Below are 18,003 nucleotides of genomic sequence, written 5' to 3' on the forward strand. Positions count from 1 at the left end.
TTTAGGTTTTGTTTCCTAGTTACATGAACAAGCTCACTAAGGGTAAACTGATTCATTAATGACATGATGGTTGTCGCTGGCTTTGGGCATTATGGATCATAACCTGAGACAGTCATTATGTGGCTACTCAATTGTTGTCATGATGATTTTAAACAAGAAAGAAAGAATAAATTTGAAACTCTATTGGTGAACTCATAACCCAATAGTTTAAGTAAATGAAATCATGAAATGATAGCTTAGTAGCAGCAATATCAATTCATAATACTCCTGTAAAACTCCAATCCATTTGAGTGGAGGAGGTTAGAAGTTGGGATGATGTTGAATTCCTAGGCATAGATTGTAACTCCTTTTGTGTCTCTTCAAGATTGCAGGTTGCTAAGAGAAAGATCCCCACTGTCTTTAAACACTTTGAGTTAGCGAGAATGTATGTCATTAGTTGTTTCTCATCTTCTCTTCCTCGATACCCTCTCCACCCAAAGATCTCTAAATGAGATGACAAGCATTCGGGAGTAGAAGAACTCGGCTGGTTCCACGAAGGTGGGAGACACCCGTAATCCTGGTATCAATACATTTGCTTTAATGTTAAGTACATCAAAACTAGATGCGCTTGTGTTTAAGGGAGGATGGTATACTTACAGTGTCAATCGTAAGAGTTTTTAGTTTAGGAGAAATTTGAAGAAATATCATAAGTGGTTCCAACCAATCTACATAACAACTTGGAAAAAAGCAAAACTCTATAAGCCGAGAGAACTTGATGGCGTTACAGCTAGCAACCTGTGATAGAACAAATAACATTAGTTGGCTAAGCAACAAGGAACAAAGAAGAGAACCGGAGATATGTAATCGCTACCATTGATTTAGTCAAACACAAGTACAGATGTATGACAGAAGAAAGAGATCTCAGCAACTTGTCATCGAGGTTATGAACATTGCCGATGCGTGCCACATTAAGGCAAGACATATTCTCTATCTTGCTTTGCCATCAAATTCGTTGGAAGTGGTACGACTTTGAAACTTTCCTGGGAATAAAACCGTGAATAGTCTTTATTTTTCTACAATGAAATAAACTAACTAATAATGATAAGTTGTTCCTAACAAATGGGCAATGTGGTGTGAGAACAATGAGAACCCTTTACCACAAAATTCGTAAATGAAAGAGAACCCTAAATATCTTTGTCACGTAACTGGATTCGGACAAAAAAGAAAAGGCCCATAAAGGAATTCAGGCCCATGGAATCATGAAAATGAAAGAAAAAAAAAAACATGTTTATGGCGGAAAACCGAAAATAATGTTTTTGGTGGTAAAACGTGAAATTATTTTTTTTTGGCTGAAAACCGGATTTACATTGTTTGGCAGAATCATGTTTTGGTGGGAAACACAAAACATGAAAAACGAGAAATTAAGTTTTAAGCGGAAGAACACTGAATCTCGGAGTGCCATTTGGACCCTTTATGGAGGAGGAAAAAATAACTTTGGATGCAATACTTAAATAAAACAGATTTGATAGATAGTGAACAATCTACCATCTAAACATAGTTGTACTGGAAAAAAAAAACCTTTACGATAATAATGTCAGATAGTCATATTGCGGCAAAACTAAAAACACTCTCAATCTAAAAGCACAAAAAGGTAGAAAACACAGATTTTTTTAATAGGTAGTTTTGACTACCATTTTTTTTTCTTATTTATAAAAGCATCATTAAGAAACAACAATACAGAAACATCTTGACACAACAATACAGAAACATCTTGACAACAATACGTAGAAAAGAAAGTACTCTCAGCCAATCGAGATGATTGAGCAAATACACAAGAAGAACATATACTTTTCTAAAACGAGTTCATCATCTTGACACAGGGACCCTCGTTTTAGACAAGATACTTGTTTTAAACGAGTTCATCATCTAGCCGCCTTCTTCTTTTTCTTGTCTAGGATCTTCTTTCTCTCGGCCTTCTCCTTAAGATGAGCCACGACCGTAGGTGGAAGCACCGGCTTCGAGTGCTTAGAAGCACGAGGCTGCAAATAAACATAACATTCAATGACCCAAATATGATGAACCTTATTTTCAGATCAAATCTAAATCCAAGTTTAAAAACTCAATGACCAGTATCTAAGTCTAAATCAACATTTCAAAAATTCAATTACCCAAGAATGATGAAAATTATTTTCAGATCAAATCTAAGTCTAAGTCTAAAACCTCAATGACCAGTATCTAAGTCTAAATCAACATTTCAAAAATTCAATGACCCAAGAATGATGAAACTTATTTCCAGATCAAATCTAAGTCTAAGTCTAAAAACTCAATGACCAGTATCTAAGTCTAAATCAACATTTCAAAAATTCAATGACCCAAGAATGATGAAACTTATTTTCAGATCAAATCTAAGTCTAAGTCTAAGAACTCAACGACCAGTATCTAAGTCTAAATCAACATTTCAAAAATTCAATGACCCAAGAATGATGAAACTTATTTTCAGATCAAATCTAAGTCTAAGTCTAAAAACTCAATGACCAGTATCTAAGTCTAAATCAACATTTCAAAAATTCAATGACCCAAGAATGATGAAACTTATTTTCAGATCAAATCTAAGTCTAAGTCTAAAAACTCAATGACCACTATCTGAGTCTAAATCAACATTTCAAAAATTCAATGACCCAAGAATGATGAAACTTATTTTCAGATCAAATCTAAGTCTAAGTCTAAAAACTCAATGACCTGCAGTATCTAAGTCTAAATCAACATTTCAAAAATTCAATGACCAAAGTATGATTAAACCTATTTTCAGATCAAATCTAAGTCTAAGTCTAAAAACTCAATGACCAGTATCTAAGCTAAGTCAACCTTACAAAAATCCAATGACAATTACGAAGAACAAATAATAATGTGAATTTCAATTTCTGAAAAAAAATCAGAGAGAGGAGGAGCTAGCGCCGGAGAAGCTAGCGCCGAAAGAGCTACGTCTGGTGGCGGAGGAGCTAGCGCCGGAGGAGCTACGTCTGGTGGCGGAGGAGCTTTGTCTGGTGGCGGAGGAGCTAGCGCCGGAAGAACACAGCGAGTGCGAGCAATCTACAGAAAAGAAATGAAAAAACAATCATCATTAACTGAAATTCAAATTCTAAAACAAATCAGGAGATCGAAAGTGTGTTCAAACCTGTGGAGGAGCAAGCGCCGGAGGAGCGAGCGCCGGAGTTAGAACGTCTGGTGGCGGAGGAGCGAGCGCCGGAAGAACACGGCCAGTGCGAGCAGTCTGTTTTTTTTTTTTTTGAATAAACGATCTATCAGAATCTGAAATTCAATTTCTACAAAAGCTAGAGAGATAGAGAATGTGTTCGAACCTATGGAGAATCTAGAGCCGGGGTTACAACATCTGGCGACGGCGGAGCGAGCGCCGGAAGAACACGGCCACAGTTACTTGGAGAAATCTGAAAAAAAAAACAAATTAACAAACAAACATGAGAATGTGAATTTGAATTTCATATTCGAAGACTAGATTGAGAAGAAGAAAACCTTCATCATGTGAATTTGAATTTCAAAAAAAGAGTGTGTGGTGAAACAAAAAAGAGCATATATATATATATATATATATATCTTGTTCAACCTCTGTACGCTGCTCAACTTTTACATAAACGATGAGAAGTTTTTGGACTTAAATTCCTTTACATTTCCAACAATCTCACCAACATCATCAAGGTTTTGCAAAATAAATTTGACAAAACCACCACATTAACAAAACGACACATGATATAAACATGTTGGGATTCAGATTCAATTTCAATAAATCAAAGAAACAATTTTTCTTAAGGAAACAATAGTATATGAGCAAATATTTATTTAACTACACTAGTGAAATCTTTTTTCTTTGATTAGAATTGCACTAGTAAACCATATTCACAGAATTTCTAATTATTTTCTAGATCTCAAATAAATTAAAGAAACAATTTTTTTTAAAGAAACGATAATATACGAGCAAATATCTTATTAAACTAAACTAGTGAAATCTTTTTTCTTTGATTAGAATTACACTACCATATTCACATATTTCCTAATTATTTTCTAGATCTCAAACACACAATTTATATTTCAAAAACTTCGAAGATCTTAATGTCTATTTAGACAACATACCATGTTTAAAATATCAACATACCATGTTTAAAATATTCCGCCTCCAGCTGCGCCAGCTGCGCCAGTTCCGCCTCCAAGTGCGCCAATTCAGCCTCCAGCTGCTCCTGAGGCTCCAGCTGCGCCATTTCTGCCTCCAATTGCGCCAGTTCCGCCTCCAGCTGCTCCAGCTGCGCCAGTTCCGCCTCCAGCTGCGCCTGTTCTGCCTCGAGCTACGCCAGTTCAGCCTCTAGCTGCTCATGAGGCTCCAGCTTCGCCAGTTCCACCTCCAGCTGCGCCAGTTCCGCCTCCAGCTGCGCCAGTTCAGCATCTAGCTGTACCTGAGGCTCCTCCACATAATCCACTGGAAGTCGCTCGGGCTAATTTGAGGATGAGGATTGCAGCAAAAGCAGCAGCAAGGAAGAAGAAACTTTCGGCTCCTTTTGAGACACCAGAGGCTCGTGCCGCAAGATTCAAGTACCATGGCTCCACCTCACCAGTGTTCATTGTTCCTAAGTAATGAATCGGCTCTCTCTCACTACTTTCTCCCACTACTCCCTCTAGTACGATATTAAAAAACCTTTTGTTAAAAAAAAAAAATCTCAAAATATGTAATTTCAGTCATAACAATATTATCAAAATTTAACTTTGCAAACTATTTAAAAATAAATGTGTTTGGTAATGTGAATAGTAAAATTAAATAAATAAAAATAAAATAGTTGAGAAAATTTGTGGATTTGCCACGTAAACACTAAAAAATCTCTTTTAATATATAGAGGATTTTAGTGATGACAAAAATTCAAATATGAGTTATTTTCGTACATTAAACCAAAGCTCAATTAAATGAAATGTACCAATTAGTCATATCGACAAAGTAAAAGCTACCTAAACAAAACCACCAATGTCGAAAAAAGAGAATAGATCGGAGATGGGTCGATCCATGAGCTGGAAAATTCTTAAATCCATTAACCACTACACCAAAGGGCGAAACATGCATGACTGTGAATTTAATTTAATTTAATAAAGATCTAATAGTTTCGAAACCACCACCACGAGACGGAGAGTCCACTTTTATTTCTTCCGCTCCGTTTGTCTGTCCTCTTCTTCTTCTCCACCTTCGAAATCTATCTTCTCCGATATCTCTATCTATATCTCTTCTTACACGCCGACGCTGCAAATATCCTTAAGCTTCTTTCTCCTTTCAACTTTTCGATTATTATTCCATTTCCTAACCTTTTTTTTCCCCCAAATCTATTATCGGAAGCAAAGAATACAATTCCAAACCCTAATCCGATCATCCGTCTTTCCTCTCCGGTCAGTCTTCCGATTTCCTCGATCCACCTGATTTTTGTTATGATTTTATATATACCTCCTTCTCGTTGTTGTGTTTTTGGAATTTAGATTGATTTGAGTCGATTTGCTTTGGATTCAGGTTTCAAAATATGAGTAATCAGAAGAAGAGGAATTTTCAGATAGAGGCGTTTAAGCATCGCGTCGTTGTAGATCCCAAATACGCTGATAAAACTTGGCAGATTCTTGAGCGTGCGATCCATCAGATTTATAATCAAGATGCTAGCGGTCTCAGTTTCGAAGAACTTTACAGGTCTTTTCTTATATTCTCTTACCTTTCTTGTACAAATTGGTAATGATTCTGGAATCAATACTGGATTTGAGCTGTTGGTGTTAGTCTTTCTTTCATTCAGCTAGGTTTCGTGTTAATTTGGTTGTCTAAATTGAGTTATTGTGTATATTGGCTCAGAAATGCGTACAACATGGTCCTGCACAAGTTTGGTGAGAAGCTTTATACTGGGTTTATTGCTACTATGACTTCTCATCTCAAAGAAAAGTCCAAGCTTATCGAGGCAGCTCAAGGAGGGTCATTCCTTGAAGAGCTCAATAAGAAATGGAATGAGCACAACAAAGCGTTAGAGATGATTCGAGACATTCTCATGTATATGGATAGGACTTACATTGAGAGCACCAAAAAGACCCATGTTCATCCGATGGGGCTTAACTTGTGGAGGGATAATGTTGTGCATTTCACTAAGATACATACAAGACTTCTAAACACTCTTCTTGATCTAGTGCAGAAGGAACGGACTGGTGAAGTTATTGACAGGGGGTTGATGAGGAATGTGATTAAGATGTTTATGGACTTGGGTGAATCTGTGTATCAGGAGGATTTTGAGAAGCCGTTTTTGGATGCGTCTTCTGAGTTTTATAAGGTTGAGTCTCAGGAGTTTATTGAATCTTGTGATTGTGGGGATTACCTAAAGAAAGCAGAGAAACGCCTTACTGAAGAAATAGAGAGGGTAGCACACTACTTGGATGCCAAGAGCGAAGAGAAGATTACTAGTGTGGTTGAGAAAGAGATGATTGCCAACCACATGCAGAGACTGGTTCACATGGAGAACTCAGGTCTGGTTAATATGCTTCTGAATGACAAGTATGATGATTTGGGCAGAATGTACAACTTGTTTCGCAGGGTTACTAATGGTCTTGTTACTGTCAGAGACGTTATGACTTCTCATCTTAGGGAGATGGGAAAACAACTGGTTACTGATCCGGAAAAGTCAAAGGATCCGGTGGAATTTGTACAGCGTCTATTGGATGAGCGGGATAAATATGACAAAATCATCAGCACCGCATTTGGCAATGATAAAACCTTTCAGAATGCGCTGAATTCTTCATTTGAGTATTTCATCAACTTGAATGCTCGTTCTCCTGAGTTCATCTCACTGTTTGTTGATGACAAGCTACGGAAAGGACTTAAGGGTATCGCCGATGTGGATGTGGAGGTTATCCTTGATAAAGTTATGATGCTATTCCGTTATTTACAAGAGAAAGATGTCTTTGAGAAGTACTACAAGCAGCATTTGGCTAAAAGGCTTCTCTCAGGCAAAACTGTGTCAGATGAAGCAGAGAGGAGTTTAATAGTGAAACTAAAGACAGAATGTGGCTATCAGTTCACTTCAAAATTGGAAGGCATGTTCACTGACATGAAGACTTCAGAGGACACAATGCGCGGGTTTTATGGCAGTCACCCCGAGCTTTCAGAAGGACCAACCCTTATTGTTCAGGTACTTACAACTGGTTCTTGGCCAACACAGCCTGCAGTACCTTGTAATCTCCCAGCTGAAGTTTCAGTTCTCTGTGAGAAGTTCCGTTCCTACTACCTTGGGACCCACACCGGTAGAAGATTGTCCTGGCAAACAAACATGGGCACAGCAGATATCAAAGCCATCTTTGGAAAGGGTCAGAAACATGAACTGAATGTGTCGACTTTCCAGATGTGTGTTCTCATGTTGTTCAACAACTCTGATCGACTCAGCTACAAAGAAATCGAACAGGCTACTGAAATCCCGGCAGCAGATCTTAAACGCTGTTTGCAGTCGCTAGCGTGTGTAAAGGGCAAAAACGTGATAAAGAAAGAACCCATGAGCAAAGACATAGGAGAGGAGGATTCGTTTGTTGTGAACGACAAATTCACCAGCAAGTTTTACAAAGTGAAGATCGGAACCGTGGTAGCCCAAAAGGAGACAGAACCAGAGAAGCAAGAGACGAGACAGAGAGTGGAGGAAGACAGAAAACCTCAGATTGAAGCAGCCATTGTAAGGATCATGAAGTCCAGAAAAATACTAGACCACAACAACATAATCGCAGAGGTGACGAAACAGTTGCAGCCACGGTTCCTGGCTAATCCCACAGAGATAAAGAAGAGAATCGAGTCGCTCATTGAACGAGATTTCTTGGAAAGGGATAGTACAGACCGGAAACTTTACCGCTATCTAGCCTAAATAAGTTGAATACCACAACCAAAAAAAAAGACTTCACTCTCTTTTTTTTTCTTTGCTTTGTTTCTTCTGTTTGGTGTAAAAGCTCTGAACTGTACGGTAGTCGGTAAGAACGAACCAACACTGCATCACTACCGTTTAATCGAATATTTACATTTGTTTCCTTTTCTTTCGTCTTTCATCGGATACTGTTGTTATATGTGATTACAGCTTCTGGATTTGGGCCGGGTCGAAGCCTTTTAAGGCCCATTATATAAATAGTTTAAGAGCCGAAAATATCTTCGCGGCTAAAATTTCAACCAGTCGTAAAAAAATCCCGCCAAACGTTGGCAACGTTTTGTTTATAGCGTTTTCATAGCACAAACGGTTCCATTGACATTTCTCGGAAAAAAATCTCTCACAGTGACTGACTTTGGTTCTTTATCTTTAACAATCGCCGGAAAATTAAGGATATGGATATCTCCGACATAGCTAGGAAACTTAGTCTCGATAACAACAAGCTTTTAATCCGAAAAGCTGCAGAGATCCGCCGTCTTTGCGATGCTCAGTTCGATTCATCCATCATCGGCGTTGTAAGATAATCCGATTCTGAATCCCAAAGTTTCACATCGAATACTTTGATTCTTATTTTTCCTTATGTGTTTGAAATCTGATTTTGATCTCAGGGTGAGATCTGTAAAGCTGTGATATGTCTAGAAATCGCCGCCTCTAGGTAAAATTTTCTTAATTGATTATATCGATTTCAATTTGCATATTGGGTTATTGCAGTATATTAATTACTCGATTCGAATCTATTGTTAGGTTGCAGATTATATTCGATAGACAAGCAGCGATTAAATTGAGTGGTATGTCGGAAAAGGCTTATTCTAGATCATTCAATAGTCTCCAAAACGTTATTGGGATCAAGTGAGTCTCCATTTTCATGTCTTTCTTTTAGTTGTTTAATGAATCTGTTGGTTGGTGGAGTTAATCTTGATTGATGTGTGATTAATTGTGCATTTCAGGATTAAGCTTAATGTAAGAGAATTGGCGGTTCAGTTTGGTTGTGTTAGAATAATCAAATCTGTGCAAAATGTGTTATCCTCGTAAGCCCTCGTTCGCCTTTTTGTGTTGTCTCGATCCGTTTCTATTGTGTACTTAAAGATTTGCATGCCATATGTTTGTTAAAATGCCTTCAGTTCAAGTAATTGCTTGTTTGTGTTAGGTATAAGGAGCGGTTTCTTGCGTCACTGCCAGCATCGAGGCGGGCAAATGCTGACTTTACTAGACCTGTATTTACAGCTGCTGCTTTTTATTTGTGCGCTAAAAAGCAAAAGGTAATACTTAACTTTCTTTCCTTTTTGAGGAATGTTGGGGATACTTTTCGATTGCTTGACGTTTCTGAATGTTGGTTTTGTTATCTATTTGCAGCTTAAGGTAGATAAGCTTAGGCTGATTGAGGTTTGTGGAACATCAGAATCTGAATTCTCTTGTGTAAGTGACATTGTTATTTCATAGAGACACTGATGTCTAGAATTATGACTTGATATCCAAAGTACTGACTAGGAACTACCTACAGGTCTCAACCTCCATGACAGATCTTTGCTTTGACTGTGTTGGGATCTCAAAGGAAAAGAAAGATGCAAAAGACGTGAAAGGAAACCGAGGTATGGTTATTCAGTTCTCTCTCTCGAGAAAACGTTTCTTGTCTTACATTAACTACTAGTCTATACATATGTCAATTGCCTTGCATTAGTTCAATTCAGTGAAGGCTTATCTTCATTCAATAAGTGATTATGTGCAAAATCTTCCTCAGACTTGCTTGATGTGTTACCTGGTAAGAGGAGACTAGAGGATGGTGGATATTCATCTGATGATGAGGTACTTACATGGCAACCGACTTCTTTCCAATAATCTGTTTAGAATCATTCCCTCTTTGTGATGTATCAAATGTACATACTTGTGACTGATTCACACTACATTGATTTGCTTCTGCAGTCTTCGTGTTACAAAAGACACAAGAAGATGGAAGAGGCTAAGTATGAGGACTGGAAATCTACAGTCGTTAATTCGATCAAGCAGAACCCAGAGAAAGGTGCTTATACCTTCCCATATAACTTAAAAGTATTGATTCATCTTATGTTTCCTTTGTTTCTTATGTTTCTTCTCTGTTTTTCAGGAACTAAGAGAGTTATACAGGCCAGTCTCAATTTCCCAAAGAAGTCTGATACAAAAGAGTTGCAAGTTGATTCATAACCTTACACACATTCAGAGACTCAAATCTTGTTCAAGTTATTGTTGTTTTCATCATATGAAATATGTGTAAATGACAATTCTTGAAAAGCAATGTTTTTTTCCCCAGACCATTTTATAGATTTCTAAGCAAATAATGGACACAAAAATGTCTAGAAAACTTGGATAAATTGACTAAACTACATGTTATTTCGTAAAACCAACTGGTAAGCATCGGTTAGATTCGGTTTACTGGTCCTCGACACATCTCTTTTCCTAACTTTCAGCTTAGTAAGTACGTCGTCGTTTGAGGGTATAACTTGAAAAGAGCGACAAAATAAGTAAATAACAAAACGCGGGAAAGATACATCTTTGCTCCTCCATCGAACGGTCAAAAAAGGATCCATCTAAAGCTCGATCTCTTCATCGTTTGCCACGTAGCAGAAATAGCTTTTGCTATTTTAGTTTATTTCTCTCTCTTCCCCAATTGAACCTTCTTTTTTGAGTTTCTATTAGGCCTGGGCGTTCGGTTTACTCGGTTTAATCGGTTCGGTTTATTCGGTTTTTTGATTTTTCGGTTATCTAGAAAACCTGCCGAATTGAACCGAAATTTTATTCGGTTCGGTTCGTTCGGATCTCGGTTTATTCGGTTCGGTTCTCTGCTTAAAAATCTATTCCGAATTAAACCGATTTTTTTTCTATTTCGGTTTATTTAAACCGAATTAGCCCTAAATACAGATAATGGGCCCAAAAAAATCTGTAATCTAGTAACAAACCAATAAAAAAAACCAATTACAATTACAAAACCAAACTCATCACATAACTATGGATTAAAGCCCAAACCCATTACAATTAGGGTTTTCCATGAAGTGGCTGACGGCGAGGCTGCGAGGAGACGTCAATGGCAACGGCGACTGTTGGATCTCCTCGTCCGATGAGACTTCCGACAATATCTGGTCAAAATAGACAACAATACAACACTTCAATTCTATATTTCATACCTCTAAATCGTTATAGAAGGAATAGTAAGGATAAAACTCCGGTTCTTTTTCATTCTAAACTCCATGAGAAATCAAATAAACCAACCCCAAATCACATTGAAGAGAAAAACTCAAAAATTGATGATGGGTGAGACAACTTACTGTAATCTAGCGGACGAAGAAGTACAAGCTGGAAAAGATCAAGAGGTAGAACCGGCGAAGAGACGAGATGATATGATTATTCGATGTTTTGTTTCGAATTTTGAAGAGGAGAGAAAGAACTGGCGAGAGAGAGATGCACGGAGGTTGAAGAGAAGCAATCATATTTTTTTTATCTAGGGTTAAGCATAAAAAATGACTTTATGTCGTTTTGGGCTGAGTATAAAACATTATTGGGCCACATGTCTTTTATTTTTGACTTATCAAGGCTAACACATTTGTTTGGGCTTAATATAAAATAATTTGAATCCACATGTAAATCAGCCCAATTTCAAACAAAGTAAAGAACCTAATCGATGGTGAGGGATTAATCATGGCGGCCGCAACTTCTTCTTCTTCATAAGAACACACAGAAGCAGACTAGGAAAGAAGAAGATGGAGTGATGTAGAACAAAAACCGAATAACCGATCGGTTATAGCCTGCCGAACCGAACCGAACCGTTACCCGAAATCCAAAAAAAACTTTGCCGATCGGTTTACTCCTCATCACATAGTCGACGCCAATAACCGAAAATTTTGGGTTTCTCGGTTCGGTTTGATCGGTTTCTGCCGAACGCCCAGGCCTAGTTTCTATTACTAAATTTTCCCTTGTCCTCTTTCATATCTCCAATTGTCAAAATTTCCATTTTTTTTTTTCTGCGTCTGATTCAGCAGATTCCCATTTCATTTCACTGATTCCCAACAAGTTTGGAAGATGGGTTTTGTTCTGTCTGACGAATTGTTGGGAGCTTTTGCTCCGATTCTGGTGTATTGGGTTTACTCTGGGATTTATGTGGGACTCTCATCGTTGGAGAGTTATAGATTGCATTCAAAGGTTGAGGAAGAAGAGAAGAATCTTGTCTCCAAGTCAAATGTTGTTAAAGGTGTTCTTCTCCAGCAGTTTATTCAGGCCATCGTCGCTATCCTTCTGTTCACGGTAATGTGATGAATTGAGTAAATGTTTATAAGTTGAAAGAATTCTTTGATTGTTCTATTCTTTTAGTGAGCTCAATGTTTGAATAATCTATCTCTGAATCTTTCATGAGCTGTGAATTAGATTGGATGGTTTCAGGGTTTAATCTACATGATCTTTATCTCAACAAGGAATCAATGGAGTAGTCTCCTTCTCTGACTTTGGTTATTATATGATTTGACGTGCGAAAACATCGTAAACCGTTAGGTAGCATAATGGAATTCTTGTTCCTGAATGGGGTTTATAAGAAAATATGTTCACGACTCTTGTGACTTGTGAGCGTATGAGTTTGTTGATTGCGCAAAACGTGTCTCTTATGGATGAAATACTTTTACTCAATGTCTGCTAGATTGCATTTGTTCATACCATCAAATCTCTGGACCTCTGTATGGTAGAATTTCTCACAGTGTTGATGAATCCTGAAGCAATTTTCTTATCACTGCAGTTTCATGCTTATTTCTTGTACGTGTTCTGTAAGTCTAAAGCTATGACCTGTACTCAATGTCTATGCCATTACATCTCTTCAATTATGTAAAAATGAACTTTCCCATGGTGTTGCCACATGTTCTGTATGTTCGAGACTTCAGAGTCTACAATTTTTTTTTTTCCATTTACTTGCATGAAAGCTCTTTGAATATGTTGTGGTTCGTCTGCAGGTGACAGGAAGTGATGCCGAGTCCAGCACACAGCAATCTTCCATATTGGTTCTAGCTGGTCAGTGTGTAATTGCCATGTTAGTCCTCGACACATGGCAATACTTCATGCATCGGTATATGCATCACAACAAGTTCTTATACAAACATATCCATTCTCAGCACCATAGGCTTGTTGTTCCATATGCCTATGGAGCTCTATACAACCATCCAATAGAAGGGCTTATCCTCGATACAATTGGTGGCGCCTTATCTTTTCTCATCTCGGGTATGTCTCCAAGAACTTCCATCTTCTTCTTCTCCTTTGCAACCATCAAGACCGTGGATGACCATTGCGGACTCTGCCTCCCTGGAAATGTCTTCCATATCTTGTTTAAGAACAACACCGCGTATCATGATGTGCACCATCAGCTTTATGGAAACAAATTCAACTTTTCTCAACCTTTCTTCGTCATGTGGGATCGGATTCTTGGTACTTACATGCCTTACTCGCTTGAGAAACGGAAAGATGGCGGATTTGAAGCTCGTCCAACTAAACAAGTTAGAGACTGATTAAGTTGAGAGCCTGAGTTTTTGGAACACGTAGAGAGACTAATCAGAAGAAGAGCTGATTTGTTTCTCTCAAGTCTCTAGAGCTGCACTAGCCTTGAGTTTGAGATTTGTATACTGTATATACATTATACATTTTGGTGTACCTGAAACATACCCGATTATTTAAATTTGAGTTTGTAAGAGAAGAAACAGAGTTGGCTTATGCAAAAACTATTAAGTTGAGAATTCAATGATACACCACAGAGTTCCAAGTTTTTGGATTGGGAAACAAATATAAACTGTTACATTAATAAATAGATACTTCAAAAAGTGTTTAAAGACGAGATTGCAGCTCTCTCACATTCCCTAAGGACGAAAGCTCTATCATTTGATCAAAATGTCAGGTCACACCGGCAATAAAGTAACTTCAGTGGGTCGAGGTGGAGTTGGTGACCCAATACTGCTTCACAGCAATCAAAACCTTCTCAGGAACTAAAGGACCATCCTCGTGATCGACAAGCTTCGAATCCCATCTCATTCCGGCGATGATTCTCTTCACCTTGATCAATGTATCCACATCGTCCCGGATTATAACCGCACCTTCTGGTCGGAGAATTCTATCCATCTCCAGAAGAATGTCATCCGCATTGCACCTAAAGAGTTCCGGATTCATACATTAGCAATTTCAAAAAAACCTCAGGATAATTGTTGTTACGAGTCATTAAACAAAACAGATATACATACTTGTTCTTGTACAGACTGAAGAGGTGGTTTGCGTGGATCAGGTCATATGTTCTTGGGTATGTAGAGAAAGCCTCACACCTGAAAACCATTTCAGCAGACAGTCTCTATCAAACCAGAGACAATGAATTTTGAGAAGTTGTGAGAAGAAGAGTGAATAATCTTTTACTTACCAGTCATGGTAGATACCGATGAGTCCTCGTTCATATACAACTCCAAGTCTATTCTTTTCGGCAATTGTGGGAACAACATTCATAACCCAAAGCTTTTGGGATTCGAGAGCAGCAGCAAATCCACCAAACCCTGCGTTCATGTCCATGATGTTACGGTACCTTCCCGTGTCAAGTAGACTGTTGATTCTCTTGTAGGCTTTCACATGTTTTTTCCACTGTCTGTTATCGTCTTCATAGGCATCAACAGTAACACCAGAGATCGAACCGCTAGAGATCCTGGGCGGCACTGCGTTGAGCCTATCTGGGAAAGCCTGTAGCTCACCACCAGCTACTTCATCTGAGCTACTTGTCTCCGGATACGGCGTAATACATGCCTCCATTTTCTTGTACCTAAAGAAGATGAATTATTAGAGCCAAAAATTAAACTTGATGGTGATGTTTCTAACAAGAAAAAAAAAAGAGGTTATAACAAATGATACTTACCAGACATCATCGCTATCATCGGTTTTGCAGAAATTGGCTCTAGGATCATCTTGTCTTGATCGGCATGCCTCATCATTGACTCTCTTCTGCCAAATTGCGATCTCGCCGTGTTCATACTTTTTCTCCCAACAAAGAAGTTTAGCAGCTTCCTCAATCTTTCTTTGTTCCTCTTGAAGGTCCTCCTTAGGACGTTGCCATGCCTTGTAGTTGACTTTCCAGTTGATTGGAGGACCAGATAGAATCCAGTAGCCACCGGGTCTAAGCACACGATCAACTTCCATCAAGTACATCCCATCTGTTAAAACACAAAAACAGCATTGTAAGTAACTGATAGTTATTTTAGACATAGCCAAAGTCAAATTGATATAAGATCAGAAACGGTTCTAACCATTTGCTCCCCATGGAATCAAACACCGAGAGCAATGAGCCATGTCGAAAGCACGTGTTGGGTATGGCAACTTTATGGTGCCAAGAACACCAATAACAGCGGGAACACCTCTCTCGAGAGCAAATTGGACCTGAGCCTCGTGGGAATCTCTTGGCGCGAAAGACATTGCACGTACATTTCTGCTCCATAAGTATGCTCCCCAACTTGCAACCTAGCAAAACGTTTCAATTTAGTTCCATCATGTAATTATTGTAGTTCCAATCAGACAGTCAAGTATAAGACATTACCCCACAACCAGTGTCCAAAGCAGTCCTAACAGTTCCGTTCTCCATAGGTATCACCGAAGCAAGCTGGTCGATATACTTATCAGCACCTTGAGGGAACTGAGTTCCACCGCCAGGGAATCTAAAAACATCACCCTCATACTGAATCCAGTTCTGAATAGCCTTCTCAACAGTCAATGCTTTATACGGCGCATTAGCATAAGGCACATAATCTCGACTCTTGGGCCAAGAGAAAGGTGTCACATATCCTTTAGGAGCCGGTATAAGACAATGCAGCTTCTCCTTCTCGGGAGCACAATGCCTTTCTCGGTAAATCATACTATCTCTCGGGAAAGTCATGGCGCGTCTCTGATCTTGACAGGGAGTGTAATCCGTGTAACGAGCATCACAAGGCTCAAAAGCCTTGACCTTTGCTGCTTCAGAAGCACCAACAATACTCGATTCGCCAGCGTGGTGAGTCTCGAAATTCAAGCTAGGAACAATGTTGCAATCAGCTCCACTGTTAGTCATCTCAAGAGCAATACTGTCTCCTTTACCAAAACCACTTCGTTGCCATGCTCCAAGAATGTAAAAGAAGCAACATAAACTAAACACAATGAAGATCTGAACAGAGCTTCTGGTTTTACCATCAGCAGAACTAGACTTCAACGCCATTATTGATCTAAACAAAAAGTCATACAAGAAAAACACAGATCAGCTCCAAATCAGATCAAGAGTAAAAAAAAAAAAAAGACTGAAGCTTTAGATTTGAATAAGTAGATAGAGACATAACAACAACAGATCAAAAACAAGACAATTATACTAAAAAGACAAAGAGAATCTCAAATCTGTTATATTATTAAAACTAGAACAGAGACATACATTCATAAAGATATAAACTTTTTGGTGCTTGTCTTCAAAGAGAAGCAAAAAATCAAATCTTCCGTAAGATTAACGAAAGAGATCTAATAAACAAGCTACAACAAAACACTAGTCTTAAACTAGTACGATATTAGTTATTAACAGACTGAGAAACAAAACAGAATTTTTAAAAAGTAAGCCCGATCTGGCAAAACATAAGATAGATTTGTCGGAAAGAAGGAACATACAGAGATTAGAAGGAATCTGGGAGATCCAATTGGTTGATGAGAAGTAATAGTCCCCAAACTCCGAGAGATTGTTGTCGGTGGGAAAAATGATGATGATGACGGAGAAAGGAAGGAAGGAATTGAGGATACGTGTAAGATTATTTGTGGGGAAACCCTAGTTTATGTGAATCGTCGTCATCATCTAGCCATGGGATGTGTAAAAAAGAGAGAGAGAGAGATAAAGCTGGCGATTTTGTTATTGAAGGACTCTCTAATTTGCCCTTTTTAAAACAGAGCCATTGAGATTGAGAGAGAGAGAGAGGGGGAGGAACTTTGTAGATTCAATCGACGACGTCAGATATTTTCGTATTTTTATTTCTCTACATAAATGACCTAAAATCGGCGGAGTAATTATAAAATAAAAAAGCCAAGGAAAAAATTAAGAAATTTTTTTTAAATTAATACATAAATTAAAAAATTAAAAATTTTAAAATAGAAAAGCTGATTTCTTACTTTAATTCGGTACAATTGTCTATTGTTTCACACTGTTTTATAAGTAGCTTTTTTTTGTTCATCTAGAATGAATAAATCAAGAAAATTAATAAAGTTAATGCATAATTGGGAAGAGGATCAAATTGAGAGAGTTTAGTTGTTAAGTTTCGCGTAGTGACTATATAAAATTTAAATTAAATTTTTGATATTTGTTTATCACCGACTTTATAGTATAGTTGTGTGAAAATTATGAATTATAGTAGTAGGGAAGAACATACCTCTGAACATGTGGACCCAACATTTGTAGAAAAGCGTATGTTGCAAAAACCGCGTACTAATTAATCCTACGGCCCCTAATGATTACTAGTTGGATCCAACGGCTGTAAATGAATCTAAAATTGTTTTTGATGATGTGTAATTAATACTATTGGGTCTTTAATTATTTTTAGTCCCGTTAGTACTACAGTGTATAGTAGTATGAAACTATGAATTGATGTTAATAAATGAATAATATGTTTTTTTTTTTTGTTAAAAGAATGGATAATATGTTTTTAGGATGAATAATGCTCAAATTTTACATGGATAATATGTTAATAATTGTACTAACGAGACTATCCTTTAGTACTTTAGTATTTTAATTCATGGATAATATGTTAATAAATGGATAATATTGGATCTTTAATTATTTTATAATCTCGTTAGTAGCTAGTATGAATTGAAGTAATTATAAATTAATTAATCATCTCACGGAGCAATGAAATTCATATTTACATTGAAGAAATCAGCGCTTTTTTCACAAAAATAATTGAGGTAATTCCGAAATTTGTGCTTCTCATATGTGTGTATTCAAAATAAAATTTGAATACTTTTGTAATTTTGATCACCCTTGAACTTCTATGACATGATTTATTAAGGCTATGTTTGTTTATATGAA

The 18,003-nt window shown here is 37.7% G+C and overlaps 6 protein-coding genes and 1 long non-coding RNA gene across 8 annotated transcripts; 4 read left to right on the top strand and 3 right to left on the bottom strand.

The window, feature by feature from the left end:
- Positions 1 to 70: 70 nt before the first annotated feature.
- LOC9326688 (putative F-box/FBD/LRR-repeat protein At1g22000) lies at positions 71 to 1,362 on the bottom strand. Its single transcript, XM_002893328.2, has 3 exons — positions 851 to 1,362; positions 637 to 774; positions 71 to 556 (listed from the first exon to the last, which is right to left on the bottom strand). Exons 1-3 carry the CDS (start codon positions 959 to 961, stop codon positions 257 to 259), a joined length of 549 nt encoding a protein of 182 aa, XP_002893374.1. The 5' UTR covers positions 962 to 1,362; the 3' UTR covers positions 71 to 256.
- Positions 1,363 to 3,632: 2,270 nt separating this feature from the next.
- Positions 3,633 to 4,621, top strand: LOC9329436 (predicted GPI-anchored protein 58). Its single transcript, XM_021014600.1, has 2 exons — positions 3,633 to 3,639; positions 4,173 to 4,621. Exons 1-2 carry the CDS (start codon positions 3,633 to 3,635, stop codon positions 4,619 to 4,621), a joined length of 456 nt encoding a protein of 151 aa, XP_020870259.1.
- Positions 4,622 to 5,072: 451 nt separating this feature from the next.
- On the top strand, positions 5,073 to 8,064 carry LOC9326689 (cullin-3A). The gene is made up of 3 exons (XM_021010981.1): positions 5,073 to 5,415; positions 5,534 to 5,704; positions 5,861 to 8,064. Exons 2-3 carry the CDS (start codon positions 5,544 to 5,546, stop codon positions 7,896 to 7,898), a joined length of 2,199 nt encoding a protein of 732 aa, XP_020866640.1. The 5' UTR covers positions 5,073 to 5,415; positions 5,534 to 5,543; the 3' UTR covers positions 7,899 to 8,064.
- Positions 8,065 to 8,157: 93 nt separating this feature from the next.
- LOC9326690 (origin of replication complex subunit 6) lies at positions 8,158 to 10,287 on the top strand. The gene is made up of 10 exons (XM_021010986.1): positions 8,158 to 8,467; positions 8,561 to 8,607; positions 8,697 to 8,801; positions 8,900 to 8,980; positions 9,100 to 9,211; positions 9,306 to 9,368; positions 9,454 to 9,541; positions 9,691 to 9,755; positions 9,873 to 9,969; positions 10,054 to 10,287. The coding sequence occupies exons 1-10, from the start codon at positions 8,348 to 8,350 to the stop codon at positions 10,128 to 10,130; spliced, it is 855 nt and encodes a 284-aa protein (XP_020866645.1). The 5' UTR covers positions 8,158 to 8,347; the 3' UTR covers positions 10,131 to 10,287.
- A 493-nt stretch (positions 10,288 to 10,780) lies between these two features.
- Positions 10,781 to 11,643, bottom strand: LOC110224629. The gene is made up of 2 exons (XR_002329132.1): positions 11,249 to 11,643; positions 10,781 to 11,059 (listed from the first exon to the last, which is right to left on the bottom strand). It is a non-coding gene; the product is annotated as an uncharacterized LOC110224629 (long non-coding RNA).
- Positions 11,644 to 11,917: 274 nt separating this feature from the next.
- On the top strand, positions 11,918 to 13,692 carry LOC9326691 (sphinganine C4-monooxygenase 1). Its single transcript, XM_021010987.1, has 2 exons — positions 11,918 to 12,221; positions 12,914 to 13,692. The coding sequence occupies exons 1-2, from the start codon at positions 12,000 to 12,002 to the stop codon at positions 13,460 to 13,462; spliced, it is 771 nt and encodes a 256-aa protein (XP_020866646.1). The 5' UTR covers positions 11,918 to 11,999; the 3' UTR covers positions 13,463 to 13,692.
- On the bottom strand, positions 13,653 to 16,913 carry LOC9326692 (probable methyltransferase PMT2). Of its 2 annotated transcripts, none has more exons than XM_021010982.1 (7): positions 16,599 to 16,913; positions 15,514 to 16,171; positions 15,227 to 15,437; positions 14,839 to 15,133; positions 14,356 to 14,745; positions 14,186 to 14,263; positions 13,653 to 14,094 (listed from the first exon to the last, which is right to left on the bottom strand). In XM_021010982.1, the coding sequence occupies exons 2-7, from the start codon at positions 16,162 to 16,164 to the stop codon at positions 13,869 to 13,871; spliced, it is 1,851 nt and encodes a 616-aa protein (XP_020866641.1). In that variant the 5' UTR covers positions 16,165 to 16,171; positions 16,599 to 16,913; the 3' UTR covers positions 13,653 to 13,868. The 2 variants fall into 2 exon arrangements, with proteins under 2 accessions (XP_020866641.1, XP_020866642.1); XM_021010983.1 differs by lacking the exon at positions 16,599 to 16,913 and adding an exon at positions 16,372 to 16,567.
- Positions 16,914 to 18,003: the final 1,090 nt, after the last annotated feature.

This window comes from Arabidopsis lyrata, assembly GCF_000004255.2.
Source record: "Arabidopsis lyrata subsp. lyrata unplaced genomic scaffold ARALYscaffold_1, whole genome shotgun sequence".
Classification (NCBI taxonomy): Eukaryota; Viridiplantae; Streptophyta; class Magnoliopsida; order Brassicales; family Brassicaceae; genus Arabidopsis; species Arabidopsis lyrata.

Coding starts and splice junctions, on each gene's coding strand:
- LOC9326688 (XM_002893328.2), bottom strand. CDS start 961: ATGTCTTGCCTTAATGTGGCACGCATCGGCAATGTTCATAACCTCGAT. Junction 775..850: donor TGTGTTTGACTAAATCAATG/GTAGCGATTACA, acceptor GTTCTATCACAG/GTTGCTAGCTGTAACGCCAT. Junction 557..636: donor AAACTCTTACGATTGACACT/GTAAGTATACCA, acceptor TATTGATACCAG/GATTACGGGTGTCTCCCACC.
- LOC9326689 (XM_021010981.1), top strand. CDS start 5,544: ATGAGTAATCAGAAGAAGAGGAATTTTCAGATAGAGGCGTTTAAGCAT. Junction 5,705..5,860: donor AGTTTCGAAGAACTTTACAG/GTCTTTTCTTAT, acceptor ATATTGGCTCAG/AAATGCGTACAACATGGTCC.
- LOC9326690 (XM_021010986.1), top strand. CDS start 8,348: ATGGATATCTCCGACATAGCTAGGAAACTTAGTCTCGATAACAACAAG. Junction 8,468..8,560: donor ATTCATCCATCATCGGCGTT/GTAAGATAATCC, acceptor TTTTGATCTCAG/GGTGAGATCTGTAAAGCTGT. Junction 8,802..8,899: donor CAAAACGTTATTGGGATCAA/GTGAGTCTCCAT, acceptor TGTGCATTTCAG/GATTAAGCTTAATGTAAGAG.
- LOC9326691 (XM_021010987.1), top strand. CDS start 12,000: ATGGGTTTTGTTCTGTCTGACGAATTGTTGGGAGCTTTTGCTCCGATT. Junction 12,222..12,913: donor TCGCTATCCTTCTGTTCACG/GTAATGTGATGA, acceptor GTTCGTCTGCAG/GTGACAGGAAGTGATGCCGA.
- LOC9326692 (XM_021010982.1), bottom strand. CDS start 16,164: ATGGCGTTGAAGTCTAGTTCTGCTGATGGTAAAACCAGAAGCTCTGTT. Junction 15,438..15,513: donor CTTTGGACACTGGTTGTGGG/GTAATGTCTTAT, acceptor ACGTTTTGCTAG/GTTGCAAGTTGGGGAGCATA. Junction 14,746..14,838: donor GATGATAGCGATGATGTCTG/GTAAGTATCATT, acceptor CATCTTCTTTAG/GTACAAGAAAATGGAGGCAT.